The sequence below is a fragment of the Colletotrichum fioriniae genome (assembly GCF_027942845.1).
Source record: "Colletotrichum fioriniae strain IMI 355084 chromosome Unknown scaffold_18, whole genome shotgun sequence".
NCBI classification, from domain to species: domain Eukaryota; kingdom Fungi; phylum Ascomycota; class Sordariomycetes; order Glomerellales; family Glomerellaceae; genus Colletotrichum; species Colletotrichum fioriniae.
Window position 1 is genome coordinate 865,921 of NW_027076854.1, and position 12,197 is coordinate 878,117.

A 12,197-nucleotide genomic window follows, 5' to 3' on the forward strand; every position below is an offset into this window, starting at 1 on the left:
GGGGTGTGGGGTTTGACCCCCGACCCTCTCTATTGAGTGACGAACTATGGTTCACCGTTCGAAGGGTGGGAATTAGACGTCGTAAGGCTATGCGAACGAAGGGACAAGCTGGTCAGAGAGGTTCGCTAGTGGGAAAGCATGGCCTTTTGTTTTTGCAGGGTTGAGATTTGGAGAAATATGATGGAGGGAAGGAGGAGAGGAGGATTGAGTCAAACGGCCAACGGAAGGCCCAACCTTAGCCCGGCCAAGCTACAACAACCAGCTAGCTAATAAGCTCATCAAAGTGCCTTGTATTCCCACACTTTCTTCATCCGCCGTGTGCCGTAGTGCCGTTTCCCAAAGTCTTGGGTTTCCTCATCTTGGCTTCTTTCCATCTTACCTCTCGTCACAAACTACCTACCTTGCTCTCTTCCGCTTGACCCACCAGTTTAGTGAACAATTTGATAATTTGACCATCGTCGCGAATCAAACATATTCCAGTCTCGACAACTCTGCTTCAAGCTTCACAACATATCATCCCACACCGAGCACAGGTCCCCACCGCGAATGGCGGCCATGCGAGACCCTGAACTCGACGACGTGCCTCCTCCGCCGTACTCCGAGACAGATGTCTACTCAACCTCTGGCCGCCCGTCAAATCCGCCCTCAAACTCACCACACATCTCGTCCCATCATGGCGCCGACGATGCTGCCTCGCGCGGCTCTTCGCACGCCTCATCTCATAGCGAAGTCATCTACACCCCGCCATTGACGCCCCGCACCGGCGGCCCAGGCAGCAGCGGCAGCGGCGGTGTTCACCATCACAGCTCGAATGCAAGCCTCGACCTCTCCAGCCGCTCTGTCGCGGCGACTGGGGGAGGATCTCACCAATCTCAATCTCTTTCGGGTTCAGTATCGGCATCGACAACAGCGTACTCGGAGTTCACAGCATCCTATTTCGAATCGAGGCCGGCGCCCACAGCACTCGCCCCGTCACCCAGGGACCACCTCCTCGTCCACGCACTGACCGTCACCCCGACCTCGACACCGGACGACGTACCCTACTCCCCGGCCTGGGCCCCCCGCGACGTCACGCAGCAGGACTGGGCGACGTTCCTGAATTGCTTGATCCCGCACCACGCTGCGGCACGGAACGAGGCTGTTATCGATCGTAAGCTGCAGGCCGAGGAGGAGGCCCTTGCTGCCGCCGCCGCTGCCACATCCAGTGGAATCAGTACGGCGCAGAGCAACAGCGGTAGTAGCGTTCACGCCTCGGCACAACTAGATCAGATCCGCGCGGATAGGGACACTGATCCCGGCGCCGCGGCCGCTGCTTCGGGCACGAGGAGGGAAGAAGCAGAGGTTGTGGTCGCGCAGTGGAACGAGGGGTTCTTCCGGCCCAGGGGCATGCTCATCACGCTGGTACCTGAGGTAGCGGAGAATGATCTGCACATGCCGGGCGCATGGGACCGATCTTTTGACAGAAACGCTGAAAATCCTGCTATCGGAGGCGGCGATCGCGATCTTAGTCTCGGTGGTGAGAATGGTAGCGGCGGTCCCACGCCCGTGCCGTTCCCCGCGCATCCAGGTCAAGGGCCCACGATGCAAACCCAGCAGCAACCGCAATCTGGCTTCAACGAATCCCGAAATAGTTGGAGCTTTGGCGGCATCACTGTCTCGACGGACGGCATTAACATTGGCGACCGTATCGTCGCAGGCAGCAACGGTATTCGAGTAGGGAACCTTATAGCGGACGAGAACGGCATCAGGTTTGGAAGCACCACCACGCCGCGCGCGCAAGCGCATTACGCCGGTCCCGGATGGGCACCTCCTCCGCCGCCCGCACCCCCAGGTCCGCCACCGGTTCCGATGTTTAGCGGTCCCGGCCACATTCCGGGACCCTTTTCCCCGACGGGGCCGCCTCACCCTCAGCCACCGATCATTCCACATCCGAACCCGCAGCATCCCTTCTATCAAGGCAGCGGCCCGCAACAACAACACGGACGCCATGAGAGCGGCGGCGGCGGCGGAGGCGAGGTAGCAGCCCGCGGTCGACCTCCCGGCAGGTACCCCTCAGACCAGCGCTCCATCTCATCCTCCTCCACCTCCTCAACATCCTCTGCATCCTCTGAATCCTCCGTCGGCTCCCTACCAGACTATGAAGACCTCTACCCCTCACAGCTTCCCATCTACAAGCAGCGCGTCACCTCCTGGCTATCACACCCAGAACAGCCTGTCACGAAAGACGACATCGCGCAGCTCCGCGAGGACATACGTTCCGCCGGCTCAACGGCGGCGACGCAACCTCAGCAGCAGGCAGAGAAAGGGCCAGGAGAAACAGCATCAGCAGCCGCTTCTGCGTCGAAGAAGGCAGAGGAGAAAGCCCTCAGGGCGGAAATTAGAAGCATCACGCAGGACTGGCGCAAACTCAAGCGCCAGCAGCGGGCAACGCGCAAGGAGAAGCGGAGGGAACGCCGCGCGAGAAGGAAAGAGGAGAAGAGGGAGCGGAGGGAGGAGAGGAGGGAAAGCAGGAGGGAGAATAGGGGTGCAAGGCGGGAGCAGAGAGAAGCGCATAGGGAGGCGCGGAGAGGCGGCGGTCGTGGTGGACCGGGAGGAGATCCTAACCACCATGATCACCAACGTCGACATCAGCTAGAGCAGCAACGACATCAGCAGCAACAGCAGCAGCACCAGGCGCAACAGAGACAACACCAGGAGCAGCAAAGACGGCACCAAGAACAGCAAAGACGGCACCAAGAGCAGCAAAGACAACATCAAGAGCAGCAGCGTCTACACAATCAACAGCAGCAACAACACCAACAGCATCAACAACAGCAGCAGCATCCACAGAACCAACAACACCAGCAACATCACGGTCCCGGACCGGCGCCGTGGGGCGGGCCGACAGTATTTGTCCCGCCGATAGGTGTTCACGTTCCCCCGCCACCCATGGTACACAGCACTCCTCCCATCCCCAACTTCCCTAACAATGCCTCTCCCGTGCCGAATGTTTGGGGCATGCCGTGGGGACCTCCAGGGCCGGGCAGAGGTTCCATGCCGGGGGGGTTCCCAGGTGGCGGTCCTCCTGGTCCTGGTCCCTGGGGAGGGTCGCCCGGGGCATGGCCATTCACAACAGCGCCGCCAGTACCAGCAGCAGGGAACAGAAGCCCCAGCATCGGCGGCGGCGGTGGCATGACCTCAACGCCATCTACGCCAACGCCGCCCTCGTCCCAGGCGCTTTTCAAGGCGGTGGAGGAGATGGAGAAGGATATCGCCAGGAGAGTGGAGGAGCTAGACAAAGTAAGGACGGAGATGCGGGATAGTAATCCCGGAAGGGGACGCTGCGGCGGTGGTCGAGGCTGGGGTCGGGGCCGTGGCGGAGGATGCGGCGGAAGAGGCGGCGATGAGAATACGCAACGTCTGGAGGAGGAGATTGACGAGTTGTCGAGGAATATCGAGAAGCTTAAGGTCGAGGCGGATGCAGAGTTTGCGCGGGAGTTGGCGGCGGAGGACCAGAAGTCTGGGGTGTGGTAGATGGTTCACACAGTCTCATACTTCCATATTTACATACCTTACGGACAGGGACTCGGACAAGTGTATAGTCTGTAGAGATAATCAGGGAACTTTTCTTTCTTGGTACCGCCCCCAATGGCCTCGTCTATTGTCTTTTTTCGGGTACCTTGCTATGATGCGCCATAACCCAGTCATGAACATGATCGTATAAAGCTTTTGAACTCCACTGCGTAGGTCAAGCTCGTACAGACGTGCTAGCCACCTCATTCTCGCCCCAACATTGAGCTCTACATTTCCGCCTGTCCTCTTGATGGTATGAGAGATCGCAACTGGAATCTAGTACCAAAATAGCAACAACGCCCTGAAAGCTGCGTCGTCAGCATGTCGAGTGCCATTGACTTTTTAAAATAAAAAAATCCCACCCACACCATGGACAGACTTCCCACTATTCCAGTCGGACGGAAAGCATCAAATGTATGCCCTTCCCCTCTGCACCAAGCCGTCGCGTAGGTAGGTAGCCAGCCGTTTTAAGCAATCCGACTCAACTCTTCCCAAGAGAGTTCCACAGTTCCACCATTAGTTCTTGCTCTCATTCTTCTCAACAAGCTCCCCAACACCCAACCCGCGACCGACCTTGACCTTGCGCTTCTTATCAGCGGCAGAGGGCGCGGGCGCATTCGGGTCGCGCCCGACGTCACCCACGGCCTCACCTTCGTCTGCAGCTTCACCCGCCGCCGCCGCGGCTTCCTCCTCCTCGCGGTCGCGCTCGTCCTGGATCTGCTCGCGGATGTAGCTCAGGTCGAGCTTCATGCAGTAGGCGTCCTCGCCGTCGGCGTAGTATTTGCTCTCCGTCTTTTCGTTCTTGAAGCCGAGGGTGTCGCGGTAAAGGTGGATGGCGGCCTGGTTGGAGACGCGGACGTGGAGGGAGACGTATTGGGCGCCAAAGGTCTCGACCATGGCGAGTTCTGTTGTGCGTGTCAGTCAGTCAGTTATCAAGAATGCCGTAGTAGGAGCATGGGGACGGTGAAAAGGTAGTTCGCGAGAGTTATGGACAGAGCCAGACGTACGACTTTGGCGCATCAGCTTCTCGGCGATACCTAGACGGCGGTGGGTTCGCATGACGCTGAGACTGGTGATGTGGCCGTGGGCGACGCCGTCGGTGGGCTCCTCCTCCATCTTGGCCAGGACGTAGCCGACGATCTTGGGGTAGTCGTAGGGGGTACGCTTGGGGCGGGAGACGTCGACGGCGACATAGCTGAGCTGGGGCCACGAGAGGGCGTGGTAGAGGTAGTACTTTAGGAAGTAGTTCTCGGGCAGGTTCTCGAGGTTGGCGTGCTGTATGAGGGGGAGGTCGGCGGGCTTGAGGAGGCGGATATCCATGGTGGGCGATAGTTGTGTCTGGACCGTGGGGGCTGCAAATGAGTGGACGTGGGTTCAGTTGGGACTGAGGAGAGCTTTGAGCGCAAGGCTGAAGAGACGAGGGGTGTGGTGGTGGGCTGATTTCGCGATGGGAGACGCTGAGGAGGGGAGTGTGGTGTAGACTTTTGGAAAGACCCTGGTCGTTGGACCATGAGGTGGCTGCAAGAACCCCACCACCGCCGCACAAGGCTCCGAGCGTCGCTCAAAACTGCCCCGCCAGATGCTCAGCTAAGGTATTTATTTCTGTACGAGCTGCGCTGTCCAAGAGCTTATAATGAACAAGAGTTTTGCCATGTTTACACAAACATTTGTAGGGCAAGTCTCTCACATTCTGAACATCAAATGATATCTTGACACATGTGATTTGTAACATTTTAATTGACAATAATACCATCGAAAAGCTTCATTTTTATGTACAATTTCCCAAGTGTTGCTTAAGTCGTTTCTAGTGGTTAGCCAGAGCCTTGCCAACAGTGCACCCATCTTACTCAGACAACTTGAAGCCTGAACTCATATGCAGAGTAGTTTGTTTCGCTACGATATTCTCTTGTTCCACGACTTCCTGATATGCTACTGAGAGAAACAGCATGTGCAAATTCAGCCAAACTTGACTTATGCCGACTCCCTTCTGATTCGCACCCTAACACAATATCAACGCTTCACCGTCTATTAGACAAGTGTATCCTGTTTCCAAGACCGAAGGAAGAGCACGTAAACAGCACGACGCTATCTATCAGATTATGCACAGACTTCCACATTCTCATATGTGAAGAGACTGTTTCCTTCATTGAAAAGTCATGAGAAAACGGGTTTTGGGCAAGTGATCGAGGTTCATGTATGCTTGCAGATACTAGGTACTTATGTGTATAAGCCGGACTGCTCTCAGCTTTGCGGTGATATCGGACTTTGCTTTGGATACAATCTCAGGTCCCTTGAACATTCGTAATTGTACAAGTATACATCGTCGGCCCAATAGAGAGCCCAGTCCATCAAAGAACCCTCCTGGTCCTCAGACACAAAACGCTAATCCACGATGACCCAGGACCACCGAAAATCGTGGCCCCCCCTAGGCGGCGTCGAGCCCACGGCCCAGGATTGGCGCGGGAGAATGACGTGGGGGTGTGCCAGGTGTGGGATGCCCACCGACCGCGGGGCACACAGATGGAAACTCCAGCGCATAGCTCTGCGATAGCGGGGTAGCTTTCGCCCAGAAACACCGACTGGAGTTCCCCATCCACGTTCCCACGACATCTAGACCTGACAATCCCAGATCCCGCCCAATGGAACGTGCCGGCGGGAACTGCTTCGTCGCTCAACAAGTCTCTGATGGGTCACGAGAGCTGCTAGTATTGCCGATTCGGGACAATCGAACCCTGCCAGGTACCTTGGGTAGGGTTTCTGGTCCCTGAGTAAGGGATCTGTACTCCGTAGTCTATGTAGCTTATAAGAACCGTCCCTGGGACCCCGTCCTCTTCTCATCGTGAGCAGTTACCGACCTTCTCTTCGTCTCTTGTCTTCCCTTCTTTGATACCGGAACTATATCCCTGCTCCCTTGCGCTACATTCAACTGCAACCTACTTAGCATTCACAAGAAGCCAACAACTGGTCAAAACCTCCATCACAATGTCACGTCCTCTCGATGGCAAGCTCGGAATCGTGACCGGCGCCTCTCGAGGTAAGACTTTCCATAACCATAAGTTTCACAACATCATCTAAACACAATTTCACCATCCAGGCATCGGCGTCGCCATCGCCGAGCACCTCGCCGCAAAAGGCTGCAACCTCATCCTGGGCTACACCTCCCCTTCCTCCCAATCCCCAGCCGAACAACTCGCAACAGACCTGAGCACAAAACACAACATCCAGACCCTCGCAGTCCAAGCCGACATGGGCACGCCCGAAGGACCCCAATCCCTCGTCGCAACCGCCAAATCCCACTTCGAAAAGCTCAACACCACCACCAAGTTCCAAATCGACATCCTCATCAACAACGCAGGCGTCGCCCAAAACAACCTCCTCCCCTCCATAACAGTCTCCCAATTCGACGTATCCTACCGCGTAAACGTCCTCGGCCCCTTGCTCCTAACCCAAGCCGTCCAGCCTTACCTGCCCACCGACCGCTCCGGCCGCATCGTCAACATGTCCTCCGTAAGCTCCTCCGCGGGCTTCCCCGAACAGAGCGTCTACGGCGGCACAAAGGCCGCCCTCGAGGCCATGACGCGCACATGGGCCCGCGAGCTCAGCGAGAACGCCACCGTCAACGCAATCAACCCCGGTCCCGTGCTCACCGAGATGTACGCGGGCAACACGCCCGAGTTCAAGCGCTTCATCAAGGGCTTCATCGAGCACGCGCCGCTGATGAAGGCGAGGAAGGGGATCGACTCGGACGAGCTGGTCAAGGCGGCCGAGGAGGAGGGCGGGAGGCCGGCGTACGTTGGGGAGATTGCGGGTATTGTGGGCATGCTTGTCTCTGCGGACTCTGCTTGGTGCACGGGACAGGTTGTTTGTGCTAATGGCGGTATGTTTTTCGGGTTGCAGTAGAGGAGCAGTTTCTATAGATGTGACTGACTGCGTTGGAATATGAGGACGTATAATTGGGGTTTTGCTGTGTTAGCTATGAGGTAGACTTAGAATTCTATTCGCCACGTTCCGTTAATTTGACTTTTCCCCATGTCCGCTTCTTGTGTGATGGCTTTTCATTTCAAAGATACAAAACCTGATCCAAGGGTAGTTATGTAACCTCGTGTCGCTGGGTTGTTCATCGTAAGAGTTATCTTTGAAAGTTGAGGGTCGAAACATATGGGTGTAAACCACTAGCAAAAAAAGCTCGCTGAGTCAAACTTCACAATTTTGCCCCGCCACCATTTCAAAGCACCCCTCCATCGAGTCTCAACTTCGCCAACTCAAGACTCACCACGACTTACAGCCGGCAACAACTCTCACGCCTTGAATCTTAATAAGCTGAATTTCTTTCGACCCATTTCACAAAAGACTCATCACCTACCATGTCTCTGGACCCCTTTGACGATGTCCTCACCCTAGAAGACCAATTCTTCTCAGAAGGCTTCCGCCAAGGCACTGAAGACGGCATCCAAGCGGGCAAAATCGAGGGCCGCTCCGTCGGCCTCGCCAAAGGCTACGAGAAATTCTACGAGAGCGGCAGGATACACGCCCGCGCCGTCGTGTGGGCCAACAGACTCTCCCTCCCCCAGAAGAACAGCAGCACCACAGCGAAGCCGTTCGGCGCTTCGGCTTCAGCTTCCTTGGTCTCGGCCGATCAACCCGATCAACCTCAACTATCAACAGAGCCGTCAGAGTCACAGAATAAGACCTGCTCCCTACCGCCGCTGCCGCCCAACGCCAGACTAGAAAAGAACGTCACGACGGCGTTTGCGCTGGTCGAGCCGGACACCCTCTCCAAGGAGAACAGCGACGATGCCGTAAACGACTTTGACGATAGATTGAAGAGGGCGCAGGGCAAAGTCAAGATTATTGAGCGCATGACGGGTGAAGCGGTTTCTGCGCCGGAGGCGGCTGCTGCTGCTGCTGCTGCTGCTGCTGACGTGAAGGTCCCGGAGACCAAGGAGATTTGACGGGATGTTTTGTTTTTCTTTTTCTTGCTGGTTATTCTCTTCTTGAGGAAGAAATCAAAGAGGGTGGTTTTGGTCGACGGCCGTTGAGATTTTGATAACGGCTACATCATGAGAACGGGGTGAGATACCCAGCGAACGAATAGAGTAGCACATAGACTTCGAGTGAAGAAAAAAGAAAAACGTTTCAATGGAATCTAGTGCCCTTCATATTTACAATTGTCCCTCCTCTCTCCACTGTACAGCGAACCCCGCGATTTCCAAATTGCTCAAGCAAAAGTCCGGCAAGGGTAGCTGTTCACCCAGTTAGCAAAGTTCCTCGTCATCACCAAACCCCAGGAAGCCCAAAAATGAAACAGGAGAAAGAAAAAAAAAAAACTCACCCTTCGCCGTAGGTCTGCTCCTCGTTGACCTTGTACTTGTGCACATCCCATTTTCCGCTCTTCAAATCCTCACCACTCGGCGTCGGCGGCAACCCATTCGTAAACAGCGCCTCCTTGCTCGCCTCGACGGCGCCCTGCGCGGCGTTCTTCTCGAGGTACGCCGCGATGCCCGTGGTCTTGCCCTCCTCCTTGGCCGCGACGAGCGCCTTCTCGCCCGCCTCGCCAATGAGCTCGACGCGCGGGTTGGCGGCGGATCCGACGGCCAGCAGGCCGACGACGTCGGCCTGGCTGACGACGCTGATGGCCGGGTAGTTACGGCGGGCGTCGCGCTTCCAGTATGGGTTGTCGGCGATGTCGCCCGCGGGGACGGTGACGGGGTCGTCGTAGGCCAGGGGGTCGTTGGCGCCCGGTGTCGGGTTGCGGAAGGTCGGGTTCAAGGGCACGCCGGAGGAGCGGTTGGGGTCGATGGCCAGGGAGCGGCGGATGCGTTCCCAGATGCCTGTGGACTGGAGGGTGTGCTTCTGTAGGAGGGCAAGGAGACAAGGTTAGCTACTGCTGCTCAAGTGAGGTCGTTCAATGGTTCGCCGGAGGGTGGTGGGTGTGTATGGTGTTTGGTTTTCCCTGCTTTTTCGCAGGATCAATTGAGGGTCGTACCTGAGAGATCTCCACGAGACCGCCAGCCGCAGCCTTCGCAATTGCCTTGGAGGCCATCTTTGGCGACGTCTGTAGACGGTGGAGGAGATTTGGGGGTGGTGGGTTTCGATTGGCAAACGGTTCGATGACCAGCTTGAGGTTGGTTGTGAGCGTTCCGGCGCCTGGGGCTTGGTTCGGGGGACGGGAGAGAGTGCTCCAGTTTCTGGCAAGGAACCGGAGGGCCGAGGTTTTGCCGGTCGAAGCAATAGCCGTGCTTGAATTTGCAACCCAGCACCACCAGCTCTTGGACCAAAGTATCCACTTCACCACTTCCCCTTGCAAAGCTACATCGCTGGAATTTCCGGGGGGGTTCATCGCATCGAATCGACCGTGGGTCAAGATGGCACGCAATTTCGCAACGCACCGCAGAGCTGTGCGTTGTGCGTCTCGAATGTGCCAACGAAGAATGAAAAAGACAATGCACAAGCCCAACGCCAGACAATCAATTCCCAGCTACTATACGGATACAAAAAAATCCTGCGTCGCCTTGCCCTATACAGGCCCTCCAATTGCAAACGCATTTTCCGTCACGAAATTATACTTACACTGCGGCACCATGACATAATTACTCGTCCTTCTTCTCATCCTTCTTCTCGGCCTCATCGGCAGCATCCCCCTTCTTCTCCTCGTCGGCCTTGACCTCTCCATTGGCCGCCTCCTCTTCCTCCTTGGCATCGGCGGCAGGGGCCTCGGTCGCGGCCTCCTCGGCACCCTCGACATCGCCGCCCTCGATCAGCGCCGTGACGACGTCGACGGTGCCCGCGGGGCTACCGGGCTCAGCGATGAGGACCTTGCCGGCCTTGTCAACGACAAAGACGCCGCGCTGGGTGCTCTTGGGCGGCTTCTTCAGACCAATGGCAGCAATCAGGGTGGCCTTGGGGTCGCAGAGTAGCGGGTAAGGCAGCTTCTGCTTCTCCTTGAAGGTGGTATTGGCCTTGGGCGAGTCCATGGAAAGGCCGTAGATGGCGAAACCCGTCTTGGTGAGCGGCTCGTACGAGTCTCTAAAGAGGCAGGCTTGCTTAGTGCCTGGATACCCAAACCTCGTTAGCATGATTGATCGGACTGCAGGTAGGTATTACCAAGCATATATCGATGCAGAAACACACTCACATCCGGGAGTTGAGGCTTTGGGGTAGGTGAAGAGGACAACGCCGGCCTTGCTCTTGTCGACGAGCTCCTTGAGGGTCGTCTTCTCGCCATCGTTGGTCTCAATGTCGCCGCCGAAGCCGTCGAGGTCGATTGTCTCACCCTTAACCGCCTTGACCTTCTTGCCAGAGCCATTGGCAGCGGCGGGCTTCTCGACGGGCTTCTCGGCAACCTTTTCAACAGGCTTCTCAGCGGGCTTCTCGGCCTTGCCCTTGACGGCGCCCTTGACCTTGTCGGCCGCCTTGGCGACCTTGGACGAAGCCTTCTTGGGCGCCGGAGCCGGAGCAGGCTCGGGGGCTTTGCGCTTGCGAAGCTCGACAGGCATGGTGGTATGTAGACTTAGCTGGGATGTATGCTGTGTATGGTGGGTACAGGTATTCGTACAGAGGTATACAATGGGGAGATCGCAGAGAGTGTGCGACTTGAATAGCGGCGATGCGCTGGTGATGCGATCCAGATGCGATGGGAAAAGAATGCGAAATTGCAAGAGATGGGAGGGGGTTACGGGAATCGAGGGAAGTTGAGAGGTAAACAGGAGGTCGAAGAGGACGTCCTCGAGAGGAGCCAATCACAGGCGGCCATGGCCAGAGCTTCAGCCGGGACCAGGGGGCTGATGCGATGCAGATGTCCTGCCGTGTTGCGTCGCTGCATTTTGGCGGTGCGGTGCGGTGCGTCGCGGGTGCTGGTGCGGACGCCCCCAGTCTGTCTCTGTTCAGTGTCTCTTCCCTTCCCACTTACGTCCAGTCTCCCCTCCTCTTTCTGTCTCTCCTTTCTGTCTGGCTCAGCCTAATTATTAAGCTCGGGTCGCCGCGAGCAGCGGTATTATTAGCCGTTGCTGTTTCTGGGGGGCATGGGCGGACGGGGGTGGTGGTGGTGGTGCCGAGTCAACGTTGTATGGTTGCTCTGCCTTTGAAAGGTGCTGGCTCGGAATCTGCGTGTCTGGGTTCCCCCAAATGAGAGCAGGCAAGGTCAGCAGTGTAACACTCAGCATTGAGCAAGAGGTGCAGGTCCATCAGTTCGTGCCTTTCGTGCTCTCTGCTGTTTCCCTGCCGCTGGCCTCTCTCAACCTCTCATCTGCCATTTCCCTCTTCTCAACACCGAAGAAAGTGGCCTCGCACCCCTGTCCATCGCCCAGTAAGCTTTTCGACCATTGCCCGTGCGTTCCTCGACCCCGACCTGGCGGTCTTAGTGAAGTTAGCCTCCAAGGGAGCGCACGTTCTGGTGTCCGTCCGGCGTCGGGCTTGCTGTGGGGGGAAACACCAGATGGCTGGGCCTAATAGCCGATGTCACCGATGTGAGATTAAGTACGCTGTCTCACCTACCGAGCAACCAGCCGTCATTGACACTTTTGTCTCCAGCATACCGTGCTTTGCTTCCATTCTCTTATTTCCTCTACTATATCTTACTTTGCTCCGTTGGAGATCAGTGGTTCGAGATGGCATCATCGATCTGATGAGGATATAGGTCCAACAAT

The 12,197-nt window shown here is 56.7% G+C and overlaps 6 protein-coding genes across 6 annotated transcripts; 3 read left to right on the forward strand and 3 right to left on the reverse strand.

Moving 5' to 3' along the window:
* Nucleotides 1-546: 546 nt before the first annotated feature.
* Nucleotides 547-3,513, forward strand: N0V96_011729 (uncharacterized protein; the record flags this gene model as incomplete). The annotated part of the gene is made up of 1 exon (XM_053198258.2): nucleotides 547-3,513. One exon carries the CDS (start codon nucleotides 547-549, stop codon nucleotides 3,511-3,513), a length of 2,967 nt encoding a protein of 988 aa, XP_053044306.2.
* A 555-nt stretch (nucleotides 3,514-4,068) lies between these two features.
* Nucleotides 4,069-4,872, reverse strand: ARD1 (N-terminal acetyltransferase A complex catalytic subunit ard1; the record flags this gene model as incomplete). The annotated part of the gene is made up of 2 exons (XM_053198257.1): nucleotides 4,069-4,457; nucleotides 4,560-4,872. The coding sequence occupies 2 exons, from the start codon at nucleotides 4,870-4,872 to the stop codon at nucleotides 4,069-4,071; spliced, it is 702 nt and encodes a 233-aa protein (XP_053044305.1).
* Nucleotides 4,873-6,534: 1,662 nt separating this feature from the next.
* N0V96_011731 (uncharacterized protein) lies at nucleotides 6,535-7,452 on the forward strand (the record flags this gene model as incomplete). The annotated part of the gene is made up of 2 exons (XM_053198256.2): nucleotides 6,535-6,586; nucleotides 6,647-7,452. 2 exons carry the CDS (start codon nucleotides 6,535-6,537, stop codon nucleotides 7,450-7,452), a joined length of 858 nt encoding a protein of 285 aa, XP_053044304.1.
* Nucleotides 7,453-7,916: 464 nt separating this feature from the next.
* N0V96_011732 (uncharacterized protein) lies at nucleotides 7,917-8,504 on the forward strand (the record flags this gene model as incomplete). The annotated part of the gene is made up of 1 exon (XM_053198255.2): nucleotides 7,917-8,504. One exon carries the CDS (start codon nucleotides 7,917-7,919, stop codon nucleotides 8,502-8,504), a length of 588 nt encoding a protein of 195 aa, XP_053044303.2.
* A 376-nt stretch (nucleotides 8,505-8,880) lies between these two features.
* Nucleotides 8,881-9,595, reverse strand: N0V96_011733 (uncharacterized protein; the record flags this gene model as incomplete). Its single annotated transcript, XM_053198254.1, has 2 exons — nucleotides 8,881-9,405; nucleotides 9,539-9,595. The coding sequence occupies 2 exons, from the start codon at nucleotides 9,593-9,595 to the stop codon at nucleotides 8,881-8,883; spliced, it is 582 nt and encodes a 193-aa protein (XP_053044302.1).
* Nucleotides 9,596-10,142: 547 nt separating this feature from the next.
* On the reverse strand, nucleotides 10,143-11,048 carry DOT5 (thioredoxin peroxidase dot5; the record flags this gene model as incomplete). Its single annotated transcript, XM_053198253.1, has 2 exons — nucleotides 10,143-10,603; nucleotides 10,688-11,048. The coding sequence occupies 2 exons, from the start codon at nucleotides 11,046-11,048 to the stop codon at nucleotides 10,143-10,145; spliced, it is 822 nt and encodes a 273-aa protein (XP_053044301.1).
* Nucleotides 11,049-12,197: the final 1,149 nt, after the last annotated feature.